This window comes from Borostomias antarcticus (assembly GCF_949987555.1).
Source record: "Borostomias antarcticus genome assembly, chromosome: 4".
NCBI classification, from domain to species: Eukaryota; Metazoa; Chordata; class Actinopteri; order Stomiiformes; family Stomiidae; genus Borostomias; species Borostomias antarcticus.
Genome location: NC_140237.1, coordinates 13,122,792 through 13,150,027, shown reverse-complemented (window position 1 = coordinate 13,150,027; position 27,236 = coordinate 13,122,792). Strand labels below are relative to the sequence as shown.

Here is a 27,236-nt window from a genome sequence, read left to right as displayed (position 1 = left end):
ATGGATCACCAAAGAGACAAGGAGGGGGAGCGTCCGGCCCGGAGCAGCAAGGTGGCGCAGGGCAGCCGCAGCGCCCACTCCTCACGCCCGTCCAGCTCCTCCGCCTCCTCGGGTGTCCTCATGGTGGGGCCAAACTTCCGCGTCGGCAAGAAGATCGGCTGCGGGAACTTCGGCGAGCTGAAGCTCGGTACGAGTGCGGCCTGAAACCTCACCTCATGTTTTACTTGATTCAAGATGGAACGAGGCGGGTGCCGAATGTCTCGGGCTTTATTTTTGGAATAGCTCCTTTTTCAGGAACTTGCACACACAGGCCGAATGCACAGGCTTCCCAGAATAGGCTAACACCGTGTCCTAACTGCTTGCGATGCGAGCAACAGAACGCAACATCACATGCTTGCTGTCCTAACTGAAACCGTTACATTTCCTGTTCTGTTACGTCATTTGTCTATATTCCCAACTGAAGACGGTTAAAGAACGAACGCCTGTCAACGCGAGCGACAGGAGGAAAATAGGAACAGGGCGAGCGTCAAAAGGGCAGTTAAAACGTTGCGCCGCTTCACGCTGCGTCGCTCGCGTCCAGTTCGGACATAACAATAGAAAACAAAGCAATGGAACGCATTTTGTCGCTGACGCTCGCTCGCGTCGCGTGTAGTTAGGACACGGTGTAACTGATGTGGGTCGGGCTCATAGTCAGAGTTCAATGAGCAGATTTTGCCTCTGATTTACGCCATGTCCAGCAATCCCATGTTTCAGGATGTAATCCATACTGCACCAGCAATCAATGGGCTTCTGTTGACTGGAGCGCTAGTAAAGAGCCATAGGCAAGGCTGCGCTGTGGGATTGAGCCCAATGTGACCTGAGCTCTGGCAGGGTTGAAATCATTCACAGTTTTCCCCCCCGTCACAAACATTCACACACGACCTGCTCCCCTCTCACTCTCCACATCATCCTCTTGAGGTTGGGCCGAAGTGGCCCCGAGTAACAAAGAGCTCATTTCTTGTCCCACTGCTTGTTGTGCCTTCTTTACACTGCTGTTTTGGGCATTGCCGTTTGACAGAACCTGCACCATTTTATCACTTGAATTGCAGTGGCTTGGTAATTTACCTAATGTTCTAATATGCATTCTTCCCTTCTCTGTTTTGCTCTAGGTAAAAATCTCTACACCAATGAGTATGTAGCTATCAAATTGGTAAGTGCATTTGTTGTTGTTTGTTAAATAAACATAAGTGCTCACATCGCTAGATACTTTGCTATAGATCCCAATGGAACAGGCCTCATCCTTTCCAGCCCTGAAAAGTCGTCATCACTGCATCTGTGAAGATTATTTTCTATCAGTTTCATTTACTTCCATCTTGATCCAGTCCATAGCAGCAGTGACCCATGACTAATGTGCCCTATATACAGCCCCATATACAGCCTATGCATGACGTGTGATTCATCAATACTTGAGCGAAGGCTTGATGAGTCATGCCCCTTGCCCTTCCTTTACACGTCAGATGGCATGCTGCTCTGAAACATAACAGCTTGAACCAGAAATATTTTTTTCTAAATGTTGGCGGTCAACATTGCAAGCCCCGGATTTTATACACCTGCTAGACACTGTTGTGGAGCTGATGATGGCAGTTGCCAGCTTTGTCTTTTATGCATAGATTTGTTGTAAAACATTATTTGTTGATAGATTAAACAGTTTTCTGTTCTCTCTTTAAAGTGTTGCATTCATATAATTGCAATCAGAGGCAAGGATAACAGTTAATGTTTTAATTTAAGTGGAAGATTTAACAATACTTTTAACCTATATTCTGAGACGTGGAGAGCTGAAGGTTTAGTAGCTTCATCATGTCATCACAATCAACATAAGACAGATGCAACTATCTGGCACTGAGTTCCACTAGTGCTATTTTAGCATTTGTATACAAAAGAGCACTTGTGGCACTAGCTATGCACTAGCTATACTAGCTATGCACTAGCTATACTGTCTATGCACTAGCTTTGCTGCCTGCACCACACTGGGATATGCGTGGCACATTTGTTGCTAGGCAAGAGTGTTGAGAACCTGGAGATAAATAGAACTGAGTGGAAATGCCAGCCTAGGTGTGCCTCTCAAAGCAGTGGAAATGAGTCATGCCGCTATAATGGCTCTCCAGAGAGCTATAAATTACCATGCTACCAAAATACGAAGCACTCAGAGAAGAAACTGTGAATTCAAGTGATTCATTTAAAACCAAATGCCACAAATTGATTGTTTAGTTACTTGCATAGAGAATCAACCAGTTAGTTTTGATTAAGCTGTGAGAAGTGAGGATTTTCTAATGAAGCCCTTTTGTTGTCCCTTTAATGCAGGAACCAGTCAAATCAAGGGCCCCGCAATTACATTTGGAGTACCGGTTCTACAAAACATTAGGAAGTACAGGTAAGCCATGTGCTCTGACTCAACCGTTTTGGTAAATGGTAAATGGACTGCACTTATATAGCGCTTTTCCACCTTAGCGGCACTCAAAGCGCTTTACAATGGCCTCTCATTCACACACACACATTCACACACCAATGACGGAAGCTGCCATGAAAGGTGCTAACCTGCTCATTGGGAGCAATTTGGGGTTAGGTGTCTTGCTCAAGGACACTTCGACATGTGGACAGTCGGAGCTGGGATTTGAACCACTGACCCTTCGATCATTGAACGACCCGCTCTACCAACTGAGCTACAGTTGGTAGATCAACTAAAAAGATCGCAGATTTCCACAGCAAACGGTTATCCACACAAGATGGTCACGGCATCAGGGCTTTATTGTAGCTTAGTTTTATCTTCAGGGCCTGATTAACACATGCCTCAGACACAGTTCACAGGTTACTCATTAGTTAACCCAGACTTTTCTATTGTGTATTTGACTCCCTGAAGAGAAGAAGAGGAGTTGTCTTAGTGTTCACAGTGAGGTCTTCTTCATGTCTATCTGGATTTCTAGGCTATAGTAGTGAGAGTTAGAAGGAGTAGATTAAAGGAGGGAAGGGAAAGCCGGATTGTTTATCTCACCATTACCAAGAATCTGCACACTTCTAACTTGAAGCTCTCAGTCCACCCAGACAGCAGGTGCAAAAACCAGCTTCCTTCTTTCAGTACTGACGAGACTCTCGTCTGGTCGATCTGGGAAGTGCTGCCTTGATTGTGGTGGAAAATAAAGTGGCTTATCAAACATGATTCATGACTGTGACAACATCTCTCCTTTGGAGACACCCCTATGGAGTTTGATCACTCCGGGAGCGACTATTTCCCGTACAGGAAATGCTGTTGTGTCACCGGGAGAATTGTAGCAGGGTTGCCATGGCTACATGCATGCTAAGCACACAGTAGCTGTGTATATCATCACTAAAAGCTGGGCCTACATGTTGTAGAGAAAACAAGATCGGCCTTCTGAGCTCCAGTATTGTTCCTACAATGATTTGGTGAATTAATGCCTTTTGAGCAATCCTCCTCCCTTCTCAAGGTAGAGACTTGTTGATACCACAATAAGACAGTAAGACATCTCAGCTTTATAGAATAGGTCTAGTATTTGGTTTTGCTCAAACCTCCATGGATGTTCCATGAATCTTTAAGAAAAACTCAAGTACCAAAAACGTTGTCTTCTAAACATTTGTGGGTCCCACAGGTTTGGTCTATAGAAGTGAAGTTCTACCCCACCCTGACATTCAGGCTGTAGAAAGAAGAAAATACAAGAAGCATTGCTCCTCTAATCCCTGACCGCATGTCCCTTGAGTGTTCCTCCATTTTGTCATCAAGCATTATTCATGGTCCACTTTGCATCTTCAGCCATGACTCCATTTCAACAGCCCCTGTCCAGCAGCCACTGTCAGGAATCTGGTGTGGACAAAAGACCCCAAGTAGAAAATTAGATTAAGGGACTTACTTTATTATTTATCTCAGAGGAAATGGTTGGAAAGCAAAGGTCAACTCTCTTAGAAATGTGGCTTTGTTATGGTCGGGCTCAAACAAGCCAACTACGAATGACTGGACAGGCCAACATCCATGGGAAGTGGAAAGGGCTTTGCTCTTTCAGTTATAGTTATATTATAAACACTGTCTGTGATGATGGCAGAACATGTTTTATTAAACTTCCAGAGTGGCTGTGAATACTGTAAATTGAGCAGATTATGTTAGACTACACGTTAGTGGATGTAATGTTCCTGCTTTTTGGCTCAAGACACCACTAGTCAGATAAAGAGCACACGGGGTCTACTGGTTTGCAAAAGCAAGGGTTGGAAAAGGCCAACTGTGCGGAAACTCATTAATTATTGAGAGTGGGACTGCTTCTCTTAGCACTAGCACTGCCTCCTCTGTCATCTGCTCCAGGTGGGGTAAAGTGGCCCCCTTCCTGCTCAGTGAGGGGCTGTGACATTGTTGATGATGAGGAAGACAAAGTGTTTGTGTGGGCACACTTGCGTGCATCTTGACCCGAATCTAGCAGGTTTAATCCAGGCACAGGAAACTGGATATTTGTGACGAACTTGCTTACTTGATCAATAAAGTGTTTTTTTTATTATCTGTATATGTGACAGCGAACAGTCCACCTTTTGATTCAGAAATTGTCATGTAAGAGTAGTCAGTCATAGGGTGTTTGGTTTTAGCTAAGATGCTGCTACTTTGCACATGTGGGAGCCAGTGAGAGAAATGAAGGCCTGGTTATACCAGACCTGCCAACATGTACGCATTTTGCATAGCAGGTACTCATTTTGACATCAAAGTATGCCGGTACGATTTGTCACTCAAAAGTATGCAAAAAGACCAATCATAGTGCTGGATTTGTTCCCCTTTCCTTCACCCACCTCGTTCAAGTTAACGGGAGCCTAACATCATTTGCAAGCTACAGTAACTTGCTTGTTCGTCATGGAAAATATGGTAAAAAATGTGACTAGGCTAGGGCTGCAACAACGAATCGATAGAAATCGAAAATGTTCAGTGTTGCACTTTCTTGCTCTCTATCCAACAGCCAGTTGAGACACCCCGTCTTGTCATCACTCATCTCATTCGTAGACAGAGCAGTCTAACGTTTCATAACGGTGGCAATTGACCAGCTCAGTGGTCTTGTGGTTAGAGTGTCCGCCCTGAGACTGCACTCAGCGGCTGAGTCATACCAAAGACTATAAAAATGGGACCCGTTGCCTCCCTGCTTGGCACTCAGCATCAAGGGCTGGAATTGGGGGGCTACATCACCAAATGATTCCGGAGCGCGGCACCGCTGCTGCTCACCGCTCCCCCAGGGGATGGGTCAAATGCGGAGAACACATTTCACACACTCAGGTGTGTGACAATCATTGGGACTTTAACCTTTAACTTTAATTCCAGACACATCCATGTTCCAGACAGTGACTGTTGTGTACAATAGCTTCTACAAGCAATCTAGCTAACTAACCTAGCTAGCAACTAGCTAGCTAGTTGACCTCCTAGCCAATAAGCCTAGCGTAGCCAGCTAGCTTATGTTGCTGCAGCTAATGTAAAGACAGAGCTAACATTTATTCTCTTCAATAGCCTTTGTTTTCAACTTAGCTAGCTAGTTAGTGCTAGCCACTTATGTTGCCATCTTCATATCAATCACTGACTGTCGTAGCAGCTAAAGCTTTGTGTATTTATCTGTTGATGAGGCTTTATATTAGCATATTATTTTGCATTACACACATTGCATTAATTACCTGTTTTACCAGCCAGCTATGTAGTGTTAGCTTAATTGATGATTTCAGAGTTTGGAGACAGGGCTGTTTTAAACTGTGCATAGGCAATGCCATCCACCCATCCCTCTGTCATAAACCTAGTGTGCTTCACTCACTCTACAGTAGTTCATTCCTCACTACGCTGATAAGGCAATATGATCCTCGAAAGCCATAGAGCACTCACACAATAAGTATTATTGTTTACTCAGTCACACTTTTTCATTTTGTTTTATTTATATCATATCGTGACTGTATCGTGAATCCTATATCGAGAAGTGCAAGTATTGTGCGAGTGTATAATCCCATCCCTAGTTTGATGCTCAATTTTTATTTTATTTTTTTAAAGAAGGCTTTTCAGCATTAATGGTATAGGACAGTGTAGAGAGACAGGAAACGTGGGAGAGAGAGAGGAGAGGGAATGCGGCACAGGACCCGAGCCGGGAATTGAACCCTGGTCCGCCACGCGAAGGACTAGCGCCTTCATATGGTGCGCACCTTACTCGGTGAGCTACCAGGGTGCCCCGATGCTCAAAATTTCGTGGGGGAGGAATACTTCCATGGGCAGACCCCAGACCCGGGCTTAATGGGTGGTACTCCAAGACTTTCTTCAAGGTTGGCAGGTCTGTTAGGTTTTCCACCACATCCACGACCAACATAAGTTTTGTAATCAGGGTGTACGCGTAGACTCTGTGCCGACATCCACATACCGTAGGTTCTGTGTGGACATCCACATACCGTAGACTCTGTGTGGACATCCACAACACACAAAGCAGCTCTTCTTCCTCTTTCATGGATGTTGCTATTTTGATTTGATTCGTAGTGCCTATACGTCTTCCTGCCGATCTACTGTGCATGCGTGGAACCTCCAAATGGACTCCAGAAAGTAGTGTCAACAGAACTGCTACGCGTCTGTGGTGTGCGCATATGCGTCTGCTTGGGAGTATAACCAAGGCTCAAAGGCTCTGGCAGCCTGGCCCAGCCCCGACAGTGAAACGTTACACCAGCTTTCGAGTTGTCTCAGAGCTGGCTTCACACCCACCCGCCAGTCAGCCAGAAACAGCCTGGGCTCTAACCGAAGAGCCACCTTGTTCTGGTGTGAAGGCCTCGTCCTTTGATGTTGTAACTGAATGAGAGAGGTTAAAGTCAAAGTCCCAATGATTGTCACACACCCGACCTGGGGTGGTGAAATTAGTTCTCCGCATTTGACCCATCCCCTGGAGGAGCGGTGAGCAGCACCGGTGCCGCGCTTGGGAATCATTTGGTGATGTAGCCCCCCAATTCCAGCCCTTGATGCTGAGTGCCAAGCAGGGAGGCAATGGGTACCTTTTTTTTTTTTTTTTTAATATAAAGTCTTTGGTATGACTTGGCCGGGGATCGAACTCACAACCTCCCAGTCTCAGGGCGGACACTCTAACCACAAGGCCGCTGAGCTGGTGAGCTGGTTGGTCTCGCTTGAGCCGATCAGAGCCCTGCTCCTACTATAACTCATTTAAAGTTGTTAATTAATTTAATGTATTTACTAAGCTTTAAGTCTACATCATAATTAATTGTGTGCATCCCTCAGTTTAAATGTGAGCTTGCCATCATTTTTATGGGCAGAAAGCAGGTCTAATTAGAATAAGAGCATATTCTTGTAGGCCGTGACATGACTGTTTTACCCCAAATAAAAATATGATTCACATATGATTAATGCACAGAAAAGGGAAATAGTTGAGAAGCGTGACTAGACTACTGCTTGGCTCTACTCACGCCACCCCACTCACACTCTGGCGCAGGCTCACAATGAGCTGTGTAGATGAAGTATAAATGACTGACGGGACTGTAAAAACCCAGTCAATACAATTACTTTTATGTTTTTTCCGTACGACACCAACCAAAGTGTGGTCAGGAGCAGTTGGACGCGCTGGGCTGACTGATGCGCTGGTGTGAATTGGGTTGGTTCACACAGCAGTCCTTTCTCACCTGTGTGTGATTCAATGGAAGAGAAGATTGTGGACTTCAGGAGTCCAAACTTGTCTGTCTGTCAAAGGTGTGGACACAGTTCTCTTGTGACCTAACCAGGATGAACTATTGGGCCTAAAAAACATCTGTCTGTTCTGGCAAAATGAGCTACTGCAATTCAAGAGTGCAAATCCAAATGTCTAAAATATGAATAATATTTTAGTTCAAAAGATTGAATGAGTTAACAAATTTTCGAGAAAGCCAGATAACACAAATGTTCTTCCACACGCCCACAACAAGCACACACTTGCGTGGCTATTTACCTCAAGAACCCCACTGGATCATTAGTTAGCTTGCTCCTATATGAGCAGATGTTGCTGCTGAAAGGAAAACCTGGAGCATTAATGAAGTTACTGACTATAATTGAGATGAATAGTGCTGTGTTTCATGGAAGGCTTCTGTTATCTTTACATGCAAACAACCTGGCCACACAGTCTGAGCCAGCAAAGACAAAGGCTGCTTTCTTTCTTGAGTCTCAGTCTTCCTGTGAAGTCCTCTGTTGAATGGCCATTCTAAGGTGGGAATGAGACATTGCCTAGCTGTTTTCTGTACACACAACACATTCGGTGGACTAGCCAAAATTAGTTATATCAATTCAAAGGGGAAGAAATGTGCTCTGGGCTCTCAACTCCTTCAATCAAGCTTAAACATGACCAAAATGGTCCACATAGATGTTAGTCAAAATCAGATGTATGTCACATACTAGCCCATCATCATACAGGTACATTTTTCACCAGTTAGTGTAGATGTGCTGGTAGTAGTAGCCAGTAGTCCAGTAGTAATAGTCATTTTCATTTCATGTCATTGATTAGGACTTAAATGTCATACCGGTACCTTGTAGATCTGACACACATACTCACACCTACGCGCACACACACACACACCTACGCACGCACGCACGCACACACACACACACACACACACACACACCCCTTTGCAGTATGCAGGCATTGAAGTGTAGTTGGAGTGTAGCTCAAAGCTTATTGCACATACAAATTCTACTGCGGGAAATAAATGCAAAAGATGTTTGTAATGCCTATCATCCACCCAATCAACATACGTTGTGCCATCTGGAAGTGTTTTGATGTTGAGGTCTCAAGAGGTATCTTGTTTGCTTTTTAACTTCATGCAATATTGATTGCAAATGGCTGTATGAATACTAGCCTATGTCTTCATGGGGAATTTCTTTTCCACCTGTGTTTATGCTGGAAGGTACATCCCTATGGGCTCAGGATATCTGAAAATCCCTCCAGGCATGCCCGGACTTGTCTTTATGAATGAACTTACCCTGTACTACTGGCATCTGTGGCAGATTAGTATGTGGCCCTATGAATGAATAAAAATGCCTTTTGTAAGGCACACAACAATAACGATTGCAATAGTTTCCCATTCATAACTTGAAAACCTGTGTGCACTTAATACAAAACCTGTGTACACTGAACTTGTTGGATAACAAGCACTGTGGAAAATGAGAGCATGAAATGTGCACTAATGGTTCATTTATGTGCACTCCCTCTACAGCCATTCCTCCCCCACTCAAGGAAAACAGGAGTTTTATTACTGTAGGCTCTGTTCAGTCATGTAGCCAACCCTGATGAAGACTGCTTGCACTGCAGATCTACCAGAGCAAGGAGGACTGGTTCCACCCCTACCTAGTCATAGATCTACCAGAGCAAGGAGGGCTGGTTCCACCCCTACCTAGTCACAGATCTACCAGAGCAAGGAGTACTGGTTCCACCCCTACCTAGTCACAGATCTACCAGAGCAAGGAGGACTGGTTCCATCCCTACCTAGTCACAGATCTACCAGAGCAAGGAGGGCTGGATCCACCCCTACCCAGTCATAGATCTACCAGAGCAAGGAGGGCTGGTTCCATCCCTACCTAGTCACAGATCTACCAGAGCAAGGAGGACTGGTTCCACCCCTACCTAGTCACAGATCTACCAGAGCAAGGAGGGCTGGTTCCACCCCTACCTAGTCATAGATCTACCAGAGCAAGGAGGACTGGTTCCACCCCTACCTAGTCACAGATCTACCAGAGCAAGGAGGACTGGTTCCACCCCTACCTAGTCACAGATCTACCAGAGCAAGGAGGACTGGTTCCACCCCTACCTAGTCACAGATCTACCAGAGCAAGGAGGACTGGTTCCACCCCTACCTAGTCACAGATCTACCAGAGCAAGGAGGACTGGTTCCACCCCTACCTAGTCATAGATCTACCAGAGCAAGGAGGGCTGGTTCCACCCCTACCTAGTCATAGATCTACCAGAGCAAGGAGGGCTGGTTCCACCCCTACCTAGTCACAGATCTACCAGAGCAAGGAGGGCTGGTTCCACCCCTACCTAGTCATAGATCTACCAGAGCAAGGAGGGCTGGTTCCACCCCACCTAGTCACAGATCCCTCAAGGCCTTTCTCTAATCAATGGGATAGTAAGGGTGGAAATGAGAGGAGATAAGCCATAGACAATGAGAAATGATTCGTAGGGCACACACTAGCATGTCAGTGTAGTTCACCAGAATCCCTTTTATTTGGCTCACACTGTAATTTGTTGTGCGCATATACTGTACACACGGCACTTTAATGACCACACCCACATGGGATACAACGCATTAAAATTAATGTTTCTCTTTTGGCCACCTCCGACATAAACCGTGTTTGCATTTTTTGTGATTGAATAAACTTTTTTGAATGTCCCTATTGACATATTTAAATATATGTATTTAAAAATGTCAAAGAGGGCCACAAAAAACATTCGGAAAGTTTTATTCAGTCCAAAAAAAGCCTTACCTGAATGTCGTTGGACCGAAAAGTGGAATGCTTCATGAATTTGCAGGTCACTAACAGGCGGACCAAAAAGTAGACAGCGAAAATAGAGTGTTGTAAATCTGAAAACAATGAGAACGCCCGCACAACCAGCATTGATGGTGTCTGTCTTTTTAAAGTAATTTGTAAACACAAGCCTACACACACGCACTCGAGGGAGAGAGAGAAACGTGTCATCCCATCAAAGAGCTATATAAATGATAATGCAAGCAACATAACTGAAGTGGTTTTATGAAGTGGTTACAATGAAAATGAAGTACCCAATAACACACAAGAATCCATGCTATATAACCAGAATATCGGAACAGTTGCACAAAAGCGCAGCTTGAGATAACAAGCTACATTACAAGCTTTAGTGGTATCAATCTGCTACTTTGTGTAGACACAAAGGCATTCCATATTCAATACACTGCCAGTCTTGGGGCATAACACACTGGAGTAATTATTGCACCCAATGATCGCTATAGGCCTTACCTATTTTAAACTATGTACATAAAGTAATGGAAATGCGGTTAAATATTTCCCCTAAACTAAATGTTGTCTTCTCCCTTTATTCAGTGCACCGGAATGAAAATCTAAAGTAGCCCGACCTACAATATTTTTCACCAACGCCACTGTGAACAGCCATAGTGTCTTACAAGTACAAAAGTGTGCTCCCACGTGTTAAGGTGACAGCCTATGTTTCCACTCCAACATGTTCAGGTGGCTGAGATGCCAGAGCTATGCCAATTACCTTGGCCCATCGTACAGTACCGGTCAAAGGTTCTCAAGGAGAGTCAACGTTTGACTGGTAATGTATATGATCAGTTGCGCCATGGGCCTAATCTGCGATTCTTGGCGCTTGTTTATCTAGTCACTGCGTTTGTGTCCAGGTAATGTTGCTTTCTGTGAATATAATGTATTGCAGCCGTATTGCGTGTAGACTATATGGTCTTATTAGTTAGTTGACATTCTGAAAGGGTAGGCGCACCTGCCACACGTTTTTTGTGTAGCTCGTGCTCCATGAGAAAACCAACTAAAATGGGGGATAGGCCTATTATATGGAGATCAGTTAGTACCAGAGGTTCTGGATGTTGTCAGTGCTGGTTTTCCACGCAGAGACAAGGTTATCATACAGACTGACGGTAATAAAAAGCTACTTGGCTCAGTACTCAGCTATAAATCTAACCGTCGGGGCTCTGTTGGGAATACCGATGGTTACTGAACCATGTGAGTTAGGCTATAAGATATGAATCTGGAATTTGCTGGATTTACTTAGGCTATAAGTCATCATAATCTGTCCGGTTGATTAAGATGAAAGTGAATCCACTCTTTTTATTTCTTTAAATGTTTGGTTGTTTGTAATTCAGATGGGTTGTGGTGTCTGTTCTGTAGAGGTCATCAGCTTGACAGCTGCTTGTGCTACTGACTGATTGGATTGTGACTGTGGGAAATTGGTCATCAGTCGACTTGGAACACTCCCAACCTTGTATGTCAGCCACATAAATTTTGGCAGAACATTATCGAGACGACCTTAAGAGATAGAAATTGTTATTTTACGACCTCTATGCACAATTTAAGTGCTTTGCTTATTGTGAGATGTAGCCTATGCTTAGGCAGCAGATTTTAAGAATTGTAGCCAGTAGCTTAATAGCACAACACCCACCCACCAAAACTATAGTGCATAAGCCTACTTAAACAGGGACTACTTACCCTGCCCATGTAGACTACAAGAAACATGAGTGATCTACCCAACCAAAACAAGCCCTTTCCAATCCCCACTTAGCCCAACCTTCATGTAAACAGTCCATTCTCCACTGACCCAGCCTGTTAGGCACTCATCCATCCATCCTTACAGGCTTTGTAGTGTGATTCTCTGCTTAATGGCTGTACTCCAGCTGAACTTTGACCCTGTCAGCCTGGTCATACTTCAGCAACTCGGATGTTGCTTACTCCTCCTGTCTGGCAACTCCTTGCTTTGTGTGGCTGGCCCGACTTCAACTGAACTCTTATGATCATCAGTCAGGCTGCAGAGGCAGGAATAATAAACCAGTCTCTTTCTCTGCGAGACCTCCAGGTTCTCAGGCTGCTACACTAGGCTCTCAGGCTCATTGCAAAGTACTGGGTTTAGACATTGTTTGGTTCTGCACAATGTTGGTGGAATCTGTGGTCATTCCCTCAATATGTTTGGAGAAGTTTCTAGTAATGCTTGCTGTCTTTAAGCTTTTATAGTATATACCAGGGGTACTCAAATACAAATCCTGAAGGTCCACCAATTTTACCCCCCAATAATCCAAAGGTCCGTCTTTTAAGAAAATTGATACAAATCCCCCTCTGCCCAACCGGTTCACACACACCCACCCAACAAAGGTGGATCAAACCATTTCAAGTTCTGTCTCCTCTCCTATCTCCTCTCCTCCCGTCTCCTCACCATCTGTCTTATCTCCCCACCTCCTGTATCCTCTCCTCCTGTCTCCTCTCCTCTCCTCCTGTCTCCTCGCCTCCTGTCTCCTCTCCTCTCCTCCTGTATCCTCTCCTCCTGTCTCCTCTCCTTGCCTCCTGTCTCCTCTCCTCACCTCCTGTCTTATCTCCTCCTGTCCGATTTCATCCCATTGATTTTACTGGAAAGGTCGCTTTAAAATGACTATTTTGTTTCATAGTGTCGTTTCAAATTGCCACTACAAGAGCTACCGTTTCGTGGCATATCAAGCACATCAGTTGGCGGGAGGATGAAAGCATATTTTTCAATCCATTCATCTGAATTGCCTATTTTCACTGTCGACTTTTCTTTTGGCCACCTTTGAACATGCCAGCTACATTAGAAATAACTGAGGCTAAAACTAACATCAGGCTAGCTACTAGCTAGCTAACTGCAGACGAAACTAGCTGCACTGTCAACTCACATGATCGCAGTGTTGCCAGATTGGATTGACAATTTCCCAACCACCCAATGTGATCAAAGCTCCCAATGTTATCGGAAAACCTCCAAATCTGGCAACACTGCCGACGCCAACCCCTCCAAGCAGAGGACATCCCAAGTGCTGCTCGCAGCGGAGAAAGCAGAGAATTTCGACTTTTTGCGTTGCGGCGATGTCTCCAAAATAATAGAATGAAAAGTATAATTTGCTCAGAGTGCGGAGACAGTTGTGGGAAGGTGTAAACAGTACTCTTGTTTTTCTCCTAAGAGAGCCCACTCTAATTAAAGAAGAAGAATCTAGATTCATAGTTTTCAATAAACAGCAAAGGCAGGATTTAGACCTGAAGTTCTTTCTTGTTCTAACCGCCCACCCCCCTTTTTTTCAGCGGAGGGTCTGCCTCAAGTGTTCTACTTTGGGCCCTGTGGGAAGTATAACGCCATGGTGCTAGAGCTGCTAGGGCCCAGCCTGGAAGACCTCTTTGACCTCTGTGACAGGACCTTCTCACTAAAGACTGTCTTAATGATAGCCATTCAGCTGGTAAGTTCATATTACAACAACATGTTAATGATATGAAGTGGGTGCACAGTATGAGTGTGCATTAATGCACTTGTGATGTGAGTGAGTGATTGTGATTGTGAGTCAGAACGAGAGGCTCGTGCCACTGTTGGGTTCGCCCGTCCTTTTGTGGTGGTTTCCAACTATAAAGATGTACTGTAGAACTTAGTTTTTAAAAATCTCCTGAATATATTAAATTCAAAATAGTAACATCAACCCTGCATCTGCGCTTGGTTTTCAGTTCACGAGCACGTAGCTATAATCACACTGTGTAGAGCCCTATGAAATCCATGCTCGTTGTTTGTATTGTATGTTTTTCAGTTTTCTGATTTTTTCCGTTTTAATTTTTAATTTAATTTTACATTTACCCATTTTTCCCATGCTATTTTTTTCAAGTAGAGTTAAAAAATAAAAAACAACGGAAAAATGTCTTAATGCTCCGCCCGGACAGTCATGGGGCCCTGCTATGACTGGCTCAATGATTTGCTGTTTTATATGCACTTCTCTTTGTTCTGTTCTTCCTTAGATCTCCCGGATGGAGTATGTGCACTCTAAAAACCTCATCTACAGAGATGTAAAGCCTGAAAACTTTCTCATCGGACGGCAAGGAAACAAAAAGGACCACATAATCCACATTATTGACTTTGGTCTGGCCAAAGAATACATCGACCCAGAAACCAAAAAACACATCCCATACAGGGAGCACAAGAGCTTAACCGGCACTGCCCGATACATGTCCATCAACACACATCTGGGAAAAGGTAAGACTGGATCTCTTTCATTTGCTTTCTTTCTTTGTCCCCAACCCTTTTCAGTCCTAAGGATTGTTGGTCAGAGGTGGTATCATTAAGTCTTAATGAAGGAATGAAGTTGTGCAATAGTCAAGGTGTTTTCTTCTCTTTTCTTTCACTGGGGCAAATGCAATGTGGGTTGTGTGCAATAGTCTATGTATGTGCAATGTGTTGTGTATGTGCAATGTGTTGTGTGTTGTGTTGTGAGTAATATGTGTAATGTGTTTTGTATGTGTAATATGTTGTGGACAACGTGTTGTGTGTAGTATATGTATGTGAGACATGTGATGTGTTGTCCTCCTCTGTTTCTATGTATAGATTTGATTTGTGCAGCAAACGAGTCCAAGACAAATTTCCCTGAGGGGACAATAAAGTATATTCTATTCTATTCTAATAAGATTACAATTCTGAGCAGCTCACGATATGAATGTAGTCTAACATAAAAAGTGAGTACGTAGTACTGGTGCATCTCTCTTAGACGACCAGTCATATCAGGGCTCTTTGAGCTTCCCTAGCATGAAAAGTATTAAAGCAAGATTTTCAATATTCTCACTGGGCGTGTAGAAGAAGGATGCAGACATTTCTGACTAGGGACGCACCCATATAAACATTTTGGCCGAAACCGATAACAGATATTACAGGTACAGCCCTATTATCAAGAGTAAAAAAACCATTGGATTGATATTGGTATTGCATATACCCTGGTATTGCATATACCCAAAGCCCAGGTATCGGAAGTGAGAAAGTGTTTTTGGGCCATCCCTAGCCAATACCGATATGATTGCCGATATATTGTGCATCCCTATTTCTGACTATGTTCCAGGCACTCTGGGGTGCTGGAATCTTGCATCCAAATCAAAAAGACTTTCAAATTGTTTGTTTACATAAGGTACATGACTTCAGTGACCTTTCCAGACAGCAATTGTTAAAATCTGAAAGCACTACCAATGTTTTAAAAAGCCCTTTAGTAAAACAGCAGTCGTCCTGAGCAGTGTGCAAAAGGACGGGGTGCTTCCTGTGGCGCTCTGGGTTGAGTATTAGATTACACAGCAGCCGTTGGCAGCAATACATTAACTGCAGATGAAGTAGGCAGAGTATGAATGCTTTACTGTAGATAAAGTAGGCAGAGTATGAATGCTTTACTGTAGATAAAGTAGGCAGAGTATGAATGCTTTACTGTAGATAAAGTAGGCAGAGTATGAATGCTTTACTGTAGGGAAAGTATGAGTAGAGATTAAGCTCAAATGGTGTTAAAGTAGATACAATGTAACTGAAGTGGGCGGAAGAGGAATAATATAAGTATGCAGAATCACCGTGGTGTTCTCTTACTTACAGGAAGCACTCGTTGGATTTCATATGGCTGGCTGCATTTCTGCAACTATAATGAACCCCTTTTCTGTTTACAGAGCAAAGTAGGCGAGACGACCTTGAAGCGTTAGGTCACATGTTCATGTATTTCCTCCGTGGGAGTCTGCCTTGGCAGGGACTTAAGGTATGCCCCACCAGTGGACCCTGGGGTTTCCCATCTGGCTTGCTCATTAGTAATGCCAAATTCTATGTGGGTTTCAGAGTCTGTAACGTTTTAGTTATATATGCATATGAATATGCCATAACAACCCAGGAGCTTAACCAACGAAGGCGCCTTGGACCTTCACTCTTCATGTTTATGGGGGATGGCCTTTAGCCGTCGCACAACCACTGTTAATCTTGCTGTGGTCCACAAAAGATGAAGTTGACCATTGAACCCCCTCAGTCTGCATGTGTACTGTTGTAGCCTGCTGGCACCCCCCTTCCTCCTCACGCTCTGGAAGTGATTTTGTTTGGCTTCCTGCAGGCGGACACGCTGAAAGAACGATACCAGAAGATCGGAGACACAAAAAGAAACACGCCCATTGAGGTTCTCTGTGAGAGCTTCCCAGGTAGGAGAAGTAGGAGGACTTGGGGGAATTCCTGGGGGAAATTGCACTGTTACACCATCAAAAGACAACAATGTAACACAATCCAGACTAGAATGCAAATTTACAATAGATAAAAAAAATATACAGAAATCCAAATATACAAGAGTGCAAATATACTGGTTCCTTAGCATGCCTAGATTGTGCTAACATGTCTAAAGTGTGCAGGAGTTTGTTAAAAGTAGTAAATGTCTTTGCCTCACATGTCAAATGTCACATGACGTGACATGTCACATGTCAACCTCAAATGTCCGAGCCCACTGTGGTCCATAGTGTCCAGCCAGTCCAGTCGGGGGACATGCATTGTAGCCTAAATACGTTTGAGAGGTGATGGATTTCATTGTTCTTCACATTTATTGCAGAGTCATTCTAATCCCCATCTGCTATTTGCATCTGTTATTTCAGAGGAAATGGCAACCTATTTACGTTATGTGAGGCGGTTGGATTTCTTTGAAAAGCCTGATTACGAGTACCTGAGGACGCTGTTCACTGAGCTGTTTGAGCGGAAGGGTTACACCTTCGACTACACCTACGACTGGGTCGGCAGGCAGATAGTAAGTAGCCTGACTCACGGACCAGGGGGGGAACTCTTGTCAGGGGAAGCTGTGCTTTTTCAAGCAAATAAGAGAAGTCTGCTTTTCCACTCAGTCATAGATGTGTGTTGCCTTGTCCTCTATAGCCCACGCCTGTAGGGTCTGTACATATAGACTCCGCTGTGTCCGCCATCACCAGAGAGAGCCACCCACACAGAGACCGGCCTTCACAGCACCAACCCATGAGGAATCAGGTACGCTTCCACTTGCACTCCCCCCCAGGGATGAGGCCCAGAGAGCCCGAGGCCGCTCTGCTACGCTGGTCCGTCTCAGCCGGGCGGGCTGGTCCGTCTCAGCCGGGCGGGGCTGGTCCGTCTCAGCCGGGCGGGGCTGGTCCGTCTCAGCCGGGCGGGGCTGTGCAGCGTTGCTGGAGATCACGTACAGCAGACAGTGCAGAAAACAAACGATAGGCACACACTCTGAAACCGAAGCTGTGCTGTACGAGTGAACTGTTCTCCTGAGTGAGTGACAACCCCATCAAGAGTGCTGCATAATGTACTGTGAGAGAGCTCAATAGTAGCCTGTTGCGGCTGGCCAGTGACATGGTCAGATTTCGGTGTTTTTATTTGAGCACGCTGTATCCGTTGCTCTCTGCAGCGCTCCCCTCTCGGCCTCATGTGTGGCTGCTTTCATTCTTATTCTGGCTACCAAGCATAAATGCAGCTTCTGCTGAAGTATGAGGAAATAAATGTGAGAAAATGCAAACGGGTGTATATAGATATATTCAAAAAAATATTTTACCAGATGAGAAGCACGGAAACACATGGTAGAATGTACAGGACAGTTAGCATTTAGATCACTACCAGCACTAGCCCCACGCATCCAAAAACTGCTTTTCTAGGACAAATATGTTGTAAAAGAAGAATGCTATTAATATAATTTCTAGGTTCATTTGTACAAAGTTATGTTGTATATCTAGGGTAGAAAAACAGAGGACATGCAACATGTTGTGCCAATAATGCCTGAATTAAACAAATGTTGGATAAAAAAAGACGTATTGTCTATCGTCAATAGTGCGTTCATTCGATACGCTGGATGCCAGGATGCAGAGAAGGAGACGGGAGTTGAGTTTGCTCCTAGTGAGACAGGAGTTGAGTTTGCTCCTAGTGAGACGAGTTGAGTTTGCTCCTAGTGAGACGAGTTGAGTTTGCTCCTAGTGAGACAGGAGTTGAGTTTGCTCCTAGTGAGACAGGAGTTGAGTTTGCTCCTAGTGAGACAGGAGTTGAGTTTGCTCCTAGTGAGACAGGAGTTGAGTTTGCTCCTCGCCTCCAGAGACTCCTGATCCCACCAGCTCACATTCTGTGTCTCCTATAGTTCAGTCTCAGCCTGGCCTGCGAAGGGTCTGGAAATCATGCGTTTATTTTCGATTTCCAAGGGGCGGTACGAACGGTTCAAATGCCTCTGGACGCTATTGGATAGACCTTCAACCAATCAGAGCAATGAAACCTGGGGTAGTCACTGTATCAAGTGGGTACAGTCGTATCAGACCTACCCTAGAAAGCAAGCAGACTCACGCAGTCAACCCACGCATCACTGGGCCACTGCTGCCACCAAGCAAAGCCTTTTCAGCAGGCACGCCTGCAGAGCTCGCCTGAAAAACAAAATTGCTGAGGTGCATGAACCATCTGGCATCTAAGACTCCCAACTCCACACCTGGGATTGGAGGGAAACTTGTTTACATGTGACGCTCTGAGAGAGAAACTCGGTCTGCATCTAAACATGCCTCTTGTAACAGACAGAATATTGTAAAGGTTATGCAGTAGTAGCATAGCCAGTGGTAACTTGAAATTCCCTCTACAGAATTCCTCTATAGGTCTGATACTAGCAACCAGGAAGTTAACGGTGACCTCGCTACAGTGCTATCATACGAGGAACTCAATGGTACGTTCGGGAGACTTCTGAAACTGGGACAGTGCAAAATAACACGCAAAGGCCCAACCCAGTTGACATTATTAGGAGGAGGAAACACTGTATAATACACCAGTTTCCATCACTAACCTTTCACCTTGCACCTTCCTTACTGCACAACAAAGATACAATACAAACTGGATCTAAAATTAGATATTCAACAGATTTTGAACTTCAGACTAGTTACATAAATATCACATTGTGGTAAAAACTAAACAAATTTGCTTTAAATTCAAGGTTAAATGTTTGAAAGACTCTCGGCTGCCTCCGTGTGTGTGTTGTATTTTAATCATGAATAGCAATACCGTTTATGTTTACTATTGTGTTTGTGAAACATGGCCCCCGTGGTCGATCATGATCATGACTGAATGCACTTGGTCTTTACCTCTTCACTAAACTCACTGTATCTTGCAACATCTAATGGTTGTCTTTAAAAAGTTGTCAAAATATCAATTCGAGCTATGAGTATTAGTCTTAACATTAATTCTAATCTTCATCTAATGGGCACAGCATTGAGGCAAAACAGAGATTTAAGTTGTAACTTAAAGCATTCAGTGATATACTCAGTGAAGAACTTGAATAATTGAATATATAAATAATAATAAATATATTTTAAACAGGAATATTGTTTCACTTTGTTTTGGTTTGCACTCCAAGCCAAATTCAAACCTGAAGAAAATAACTAACTGAAAAGTTTAAATGGGAGATTGACTGAGTAGCTTGAGTTGTCCGTAGAGGACATTCCTGGTGTTAGCGTTAGGGTTAGGGTTAGGTTTTGGTGTTGGGGTTAGGGTTAGGTTTTGGGGTTGGGGTTAGGGTTAGGGTTAGGTTTTGGGGTTAGGGTTAGGGTTAGCGCCTCCTGCCCCCCAGTCTGACCCAGTTCCCTGGCTTAGCTTTGCCTCTTATTCACTCTTATTTTTGTTGTTCTGTTTCCCTTTTCCTTTCTCATGCGCTTTGCATGACATCTGGTCTTGCGCACCACTCTACACACTCCGACCCCCCCCCCCCCCCTCACCCCCTCCTCCTCCACCACCGCGACCCCCCCACCACCGCCACCCGCCCCCCCGAGCAGACCGCAGCCAGCGACCGGCGGGGAGCGTGGGAGGTGCAGCCCAGCCGGCAGACAAACCCGTCCTACCTGACCTCCCACCTGGCAGCAGACAGGCACGGGGGCTCAGTGCAGGTACTCCGCTACGCTCTGACCTCTGACCCCACCCCGCCCCACCTCCCCGTTACACAGACCACTCGCTAGGTTCAGTCGGGGTTCACCACCACTTGCATGTTCGTGCGTGCGTGCGCGCGTGTATGTGCGCGTGTGTGTGTGTGTGTGTGTGTGTGTGTGCGTGTGTGTGTGCGTGCGTGTGTGTGTGTGTGTGAGTGAGGTCATGCGCTCATGTCTTTTGTCCCACAGCTCATTGCCTTTGAGCTCCTTACCTGCTTCTATGTGATTGAGGAAGTTTGTCATCGGAGGTTATGACAGCTGGTCTTAACACCTCTGACAGGTGTGTTGGTGGGTGAGGTGTTAAGACTGCTGCTGGCATGGCAGGTCCAGCTGGTTTAGTAGTGCATGCATCTGAATAAAAAGCCACGCTAAGGTAAAATGGTAAAATGGTTAAAAAAGAAAAGAAATATGACCTGTTAACGAGGCAAAGCAAAATAATGAAGGTTTCTAAACGGGATGGTGTGATATCTTAGAGAAACAATCTGGTCAGTTACAACGGGTGAATTTTGCAGAAGCACATTTTCTAAGCAACACTTAAACCTGTCCAAATCAGTGGCTAATTACCTTTTTCAAAAACACAATTAGTTTAGTCTTCTAAAAACAAATGTTCTTAGTAATAATTGAATGTAGTTGGTCAACACAATATACACCCTACGCTTCTATATCAATTAAAGATGGTTTCAGGTTGAAACCACTGGGAACTCTTATCTGAATGAATGTGTTTCTTGTGCCACAGGTGGTCAGCTCAACCAATGGGGAGCTGAACGCAGATGACCCGCTGGCAGCCCACTCAAACGCACCAATCACAGCCCAGGGCCCAGAGGTGGAGGTGGTGGACGAGGCCAAGTAAGTATGACCCGCTCTCTTGCTTTTCCCCATCACAGTTTATTACCTGAGACTCCTCTCTCTCTCTCTGCCCTTGTGCTTCCTGTCTCTCTCTCTCTCTCTCTCTCTCTCTCTCTCTCTCTCCCCCCCCCCTCTCTCTCTCCCTCCCTCTCTCCCCCTCTCTCTCTCTCTCTCTCTCTCTCTCACTTTTGGGAGCCATATGCTAGTTGACCTCAGCCACTTCCAGGGAATGATGCTAAGCTAGGATACCGGTGCAGAGAAGGGGATGGATCATCTTGTCTGACTCTGGGGTAGATGACAAATAAGCTAATTTCCCCAAAAGTTGTGGTGTACCTTTAAAAATCAACTAGCGGAAGTGGAATTTACCCAAGGTTTAAATGAACTACCGAGCAGCACCATCAAGCCTAACAAGCTATAGTAGTCGTCACCACCTGTGTCCATTTCCTCTTCCATATTCATGTGTGTATCTCAGCCAGGCTCATTCAGGGCCTTGTGTGTGTTCCCAGTCAGACAGGCTGTTAAGTCTCCCTGGTTCCTCCTGGCTCACTGGTGCGTTTGATATGATGATTGGCATGTTTCCTGTCTTTGATGCCCCTGTGTCAGCGGGGCCGTGTTTGATAGAAGCGCCCCGCCTCACTGAGAGTTCTGCAGCTGAAAACATTCAATTAAGGCTGCGCTGGACTAGAGAGGAGCACACGACGGCCTTTCCATAGCAGGAGAACACGCCGGTTTAAAACGCCCCTGTGTTACCTCGGCTTGATGTGTGGTTCCTGGGCTGGGTCTGTGTGGTTCCTGGGCTGGTTCTGTGTGGTTCCTGGGCTGGTTCTGTGTGGTTCCTGGGCTGGGTCTGTGTGGTTCCTGGGCTGGTTCTGTGTGGTTCCTGGGCTGGTTCTGTGTGGTTCCTGGACTGGTTCTGTGTGGTTCCTGGGCTGGTTCTGTGTGGTTCCTGGGCTGGTTCTGTGTGGTTCCTGGGCTGGTTCTGTGTTAAAGCAGGGCTGAGGCAGAGTGCCAGCCATTGTAGTGTGGATCGGAGTGAGATGGATGTTCCTGAAATGATCACCCACCACGCGCTGGGTAGATTTCCATTCCATTTCCATGTCTGGAAGGCTACCTGCCACACTGGCGGGTGATGGGTGAACTTTTGTAACCACATGAGCGCAGCAGAAGAGAATAAGGTCAAATATCGTGCTTGATGACTGAGCCCCTGTATCACTGCTGTGATCTACCTCTACCCACAAGTCTCCCCACTGTCCGCTCGCTGGCCAGGAGCACACACACACACATACTACATTACCCCACATGTGTGTTCAGAGAGGCTGCTTGCTTCCTAGTTAGTGAAGGTTATGTGTGTTCAGAGAGGCTGCTTGCCTCCTAGTTAGTGAAGGTTATGTGTGTTCAGAGAGGCTGCTTGCTTCCTAGTTAGTGAAGGTTGTGTGTTCAGAGAGGCTGCTTGCCTCCTGGTTAGTGAAGGTTATGTGTGTTCAGAGAGGCTGCTTGCCTCCTGGTTAGTGAAGGTTATGTGTGTTCAGAGAGGCTGCTCGTCTCCTAGCTAGTGAAGGTTATGTGGCAACACTGAGGAGGTGTGGATCCTCCAATAACAAGGAGCCCCTCCGGAGGAAGAGGAGGATGAAGAAAGAGACCGATAACGTTAGACCAAAAAGTCTGGGTTTTGTAAGAAGTGGAGATACGATGACAGCTTAGTTTGTTGCCAACAGACTAAAGAAAAAAGCTGCAACAACTCATTTGTTATCGGTAATCCCTCTGGTCATTTTTAATTTTCAACTGTAAAAATCCACCCGTCAAGCATAATTCTTTCATCTACCAGTCAGTCGCCTTGACAGGTGACTCAAAAAGTGCATTTTGGACCGTGGATGGTGTTCCCTTTTTTCCAAACTTTTCATTTGCAGTGTCTGGAGATGATCTCTAGAACTTTTATGTTGAGACTATATTTCTTATTCTTATAGGCTAGTTGTGCTCTTACCCACTATGTTGCAAGTGTATTAAAGGTGCAGTATGCAGTCTGGCTCAGAAGCGCGTTTTGTTATTTATTTATTTTTCGCAATTCTCATTACATCCCGACAGCAGTCAACCAATAAAGTGCCCTGACACCAAAATGAAATGTATTTGTAATTTGTGGAAGTCACAGGACTGTAATAAGTGCATCAAATGATTTTGAGTTGCCAACTTGAAATGATTGGATGACTTACCTGCCTGTCAGCCTCCCGGCCTGCATAGCGAGGGTCATTTGTGTTCCCCCAGTTTGGAGGAAGGTCTGAAAGGAGGGGAAGAGATTTTGTTGGTTGCATTATTCAAAATCTTTCACAAAAAAAAAAATCTAACAGATACTCACAGACCGCATACTGCACCTTTAAGCCTAGTCGACAACTAATGGTTTTACATTTCAGTCAAATGGGGATAAAATATGAGGAATAACATTAATAGAATTCAGTCACATCATCACCAAACCCATTGAACCAGCTGCACTTTGAACTCCACAACAGCCTTTGATTTGGGACCCTTGCACCTGACGAGGCCACGCCAGCCAAAACCTTCTGCTTTATTAAACCACTATGGGAGCTGTTTAAACAGTGTGCACTCTTCTCTTTCCTCATTAATTATACTTTTTGGTTCGAGCATCTGTTACTTTTCATTCTTGGATGTAACCTTTGATCCTTGCTCTCTGTGTCCACCTGTCTCTCCTGTTGGTGTGTGTGTGTGTGTGTGTGTGTTGCGCGTGCGTGTGTTGCGCGTGGGTGTGTGTGTTGCGCATGCGTGTGTGTTGCGCGTGCGTGCATGTTGCGAGTGCGTGTTGTGCGTGTGTGTTGCGCGTGCGTGTGTGTTGCGCGTGTGTGTGTGTGGCATGGCGTCTGTCCCTTCGTCCTCAGCCTTGCTGTATTTAGCCTAATCTCTGCCTTTTCTCTTTACATTCTCTTCTCTGTAGCTGCGTGAAAATGCTCAACCTGTGGTGAGTCCCTCTCTCCCTGTCCACATCATCCCCATGGGACAGGGTTAGGGTCAGGGTTAGGGTCAGGGTTAGGACAGGGCTAGGACAGGGTTAGGGTTAGGACAGGGCTAGGACAGGGTTAGGGTCAGGGTTAGGACAGGGTTAGGGTCAGGGCTAGGACAGGGCTAGGACAGGGTTAGGGTTAGGACAGGGTTAGGGTCAGGGTCAGGGTTAGGACAGGGCTAGGACAGGGTTAGGGTCAGGGTTAGGACAGGGTTAGGACAGGGCATGGACCAGCCTAGACAGACAGCTCCCCTTCAACAAACGGAGATGCTTACGGCACATGGACAATTAGCTTTAAAGTTGGAGGAAAGCTGAGCTTTGGTGGGCGGATATTTGGGAAAGAAACACTGGTTCACCTGAAAACCTCAGTCATAAATGTAGTTCAGTAGCGTTACTGTTAGTGTAGGGCATGTAGCTACCTCTAAAGCTTTTTGGCATTTATACAAGTTTTACAAAAATGTGTCTTGGGAGAGAAAAAGGCGGTCAGTTTGTTGGATAGTTTGATAATAGACAGAGCTTTGCAGCTGTGGCTAGTGGCCGGTCAGTGTCTTTGGTGTTGGTCTGTGACTGTCCTCTTGTCACTGTGTGTTTTGGTGCTCAGCCTCTGAGGCCTGTGTGTCCTGTGCTCTCCGTTCCTCCTCTCAGGCTCCGTCTACACAGCTGTACGCTTAAAACACTCCTCCTTCATTTCCTAATAAGCCTCTAACCTTCTGTAGCTTAGTCCCTCTAAACCCACATTTAATTTCATGTGTTTAACTTCATTATTAGCAGCTGTGATCAACCTTTCACGCTGCAGTTCTGTTGTGTGTCTGTAAATGATCTGACTAGCATCACTAAGACCTCTCGATGTTACTTCTCTCCTCTATGTTATACTCTCATGTTATACTCTCATGTTATACTCTCAGGGAGGACTTAGACAAAGGCTATGGCCAAAACGTTCTCTTTAATCACTTACATCTAGAGACTGTGTGCTTTCTCTTTTCACCATAATCTCCTGAAAGAGCACCTACGATTGTAACTCATCCCTAGCAAATATATTTTCTTTGACGTTTTGAACCCATTGCATAATTTAACCATTTTTCCCTCCTAAAATATGACTATTTGGATTGTAATGGCAGCGTTGGCTTCGATGGTGGGCTTAATCTGTCCCTCTATCTGTTTGCAGGTGCTGCTGCTTCTTCAAACGGAAACGGAAGAAGAACACGCCGAGGCACAAATGACCTCCCTCCCTCCCGACCGCGCGTCCTCCTGTCTGGCTCAGCTGATTTGCCAGAATCAAAATCCACAATCAAAATAAAATCCGGTTCAGACACACACAAAAAGAAGATGCCCAAAAGATCTTGAATGAAATAGTTCTGTGAGGGAATCTGTCGCACTGAAGGTCAAGCTGTGCGTTGGACTGGATGAGAATCCTTTTTTTATGTTTTATTTTTTTTCCTTCAGTTTTTCCTCCACTGTGTTTGGAAGGGTCGGTCTCTGGGGGGGGGGGGGGCAGTCTCTGGGGAGGTCTCTGGGGAGGGCCCGGTCTCTCTGGGGAGGGCCCGATCTCTGGGGGGGGGGGCTGGTCTCTGGGGGGGGGGCTGGTCTCTGGGGGGGGGGGGCGGTCTCTGGGGAGGGCCCGGTCTCTCTGGGGGGGGGCAGGTCTCTGGGGGGGGGGGCAGGTCTCTGGGGAGGGCCCGGTCTCGGCGGTGGTTGATCCAGCAGAGAGGATGTTCTCTTCGAGGCACTCAGACTTTGTTTTTTTGTTTGTTTGTTTGTTTGTTTTTTTTACAAATCCATGGAGTAGAACTGAAGTGAAGACGATTTTCTCAGGCACCTCCCAACCAACACGCTGTACCATACCGCACCATGTTTTCCTAATGCATTCATTCACACACACACACGCACACACACACACACTCACGCACGCTCAATCCACATGGGGTGTGGTTGCCTCTTGTCTAGTTTTCCAACGTTCCTCTGTTGAACTCAGCACGGCGTTATTTAGTGTGAATGAATGTAGATCTCGAAACGCAAGGAACCAGTATTAGAACGGCCTCTCCAACATGCTAATCTGAATTTAACAGGCATCTTTGAGCAAGACGAGAAAAAGCGACAGGGTCAATCTGCCGTTCGGCACACGGTCCCCTCAGAGGAGGGAGTCCTGGCCCTGGGAGCCGGGCCTTAGGGGACAGAGACTGGGACATGGCCCTGGGAGCCGGGCCTTAGGGGACAGAGACTGGGACATGGCCCTGGGAGCCGGGCCTTAGGGGACAGAGACTGGGACATGGCCCTGGGAGCCGGGCCTTAGGGGACAGAGACTGGGACATGGCCCTGGGAGCCGGGCCTTAGGGGACAGAGACTGGGACATGGCCCTGGGAGCCGGGCCTTAGGGGACAGAGACTGGGACATGGCCCTGGGAGCCGGGCCTTAGGGGACAGAGACTGGGACATGGCCCTGAGAGCCGGGCCTTAGGGGACAGAGACTGGGACGTCTTCTGCAATGTTGTCTGTTTTCTGAAATGATGGATCCTATTCAAGGTGCTTGTTTTAAAGCAGCCCCCAGCCCACCCCATCCTCGCTGCACTACACTACAGACCCCCACACAGCTCTGGGCCCACTGGCTTCGACATGAGAGAACACACACACACACACACACACACACACACACTGAATGTATGGGCAGAAAGGTAATTCATGAATTTGGTGTTTCAAGAATCTGATAAGTGCTTGAAAAGGGAACCGTGATGAGTAGTCTGTGTAACGTTGGTTGGCATTCAGTAATGTAATCCTTGTAAATACTGGACCAATGTAATGTAATGAGACGTGGTAGAAATCTAGGGGCGTTCTAGAACATCTAGGGGCGTTCTAGAACATCTAGGGGCATTCTAGAACATCTAGGGGCGTTCTAGAACATCTAGGGGCATTCTAGAACATCTAGGGGCGTTCTAGAACATCTAGG

At 45.7% G+C, this 27,236-nt stretch overlaps 1 protein-coding gene across 2 annotated transcripts; it reads left to right on the top strand.

The window, feature by feature from the left end:
• Positions 1-25,613, top strand: csnk1g1 (casein kinase 1, gamma 1; the record flags this gene model as incomplete). 2 transcript variants are annotated; one of them, XM_084437190.1, is made up of 11 exons in its annotated part: positions 1-187; positions 1,149-1,189; positions 2,341-2,410; positions 13,805-13,956; positions 14,501-14,735; positions 16,172-16,257; positions 16,600-16,684; positions 17,126-17,274; positions 17,400-17,507; positions 21,180-21,289; positions 25,462-25,613. In XM_084437190.1, the coding sequence occupies 11 exons, from the start codon at positions 1-3 to the stop codon at positions 25,514-25,516; spliced, it is 1,278 nt and encodes a 425-aa protein (XP_084293316.1). The 2 variants fall into 2 exon arrangements, with proteins under 2 accessions (XP_084293316.1, XP_084293315.1); XM_084437189.1 differs by lacking the exon at positions 25,462-25,613 and adding an exon at positions 20,294-20,404 and having other exon boundaries at positions 21,180-21,293.
• Positions 25,614-27,236: the final 1,623 nt, after the last annotated feature.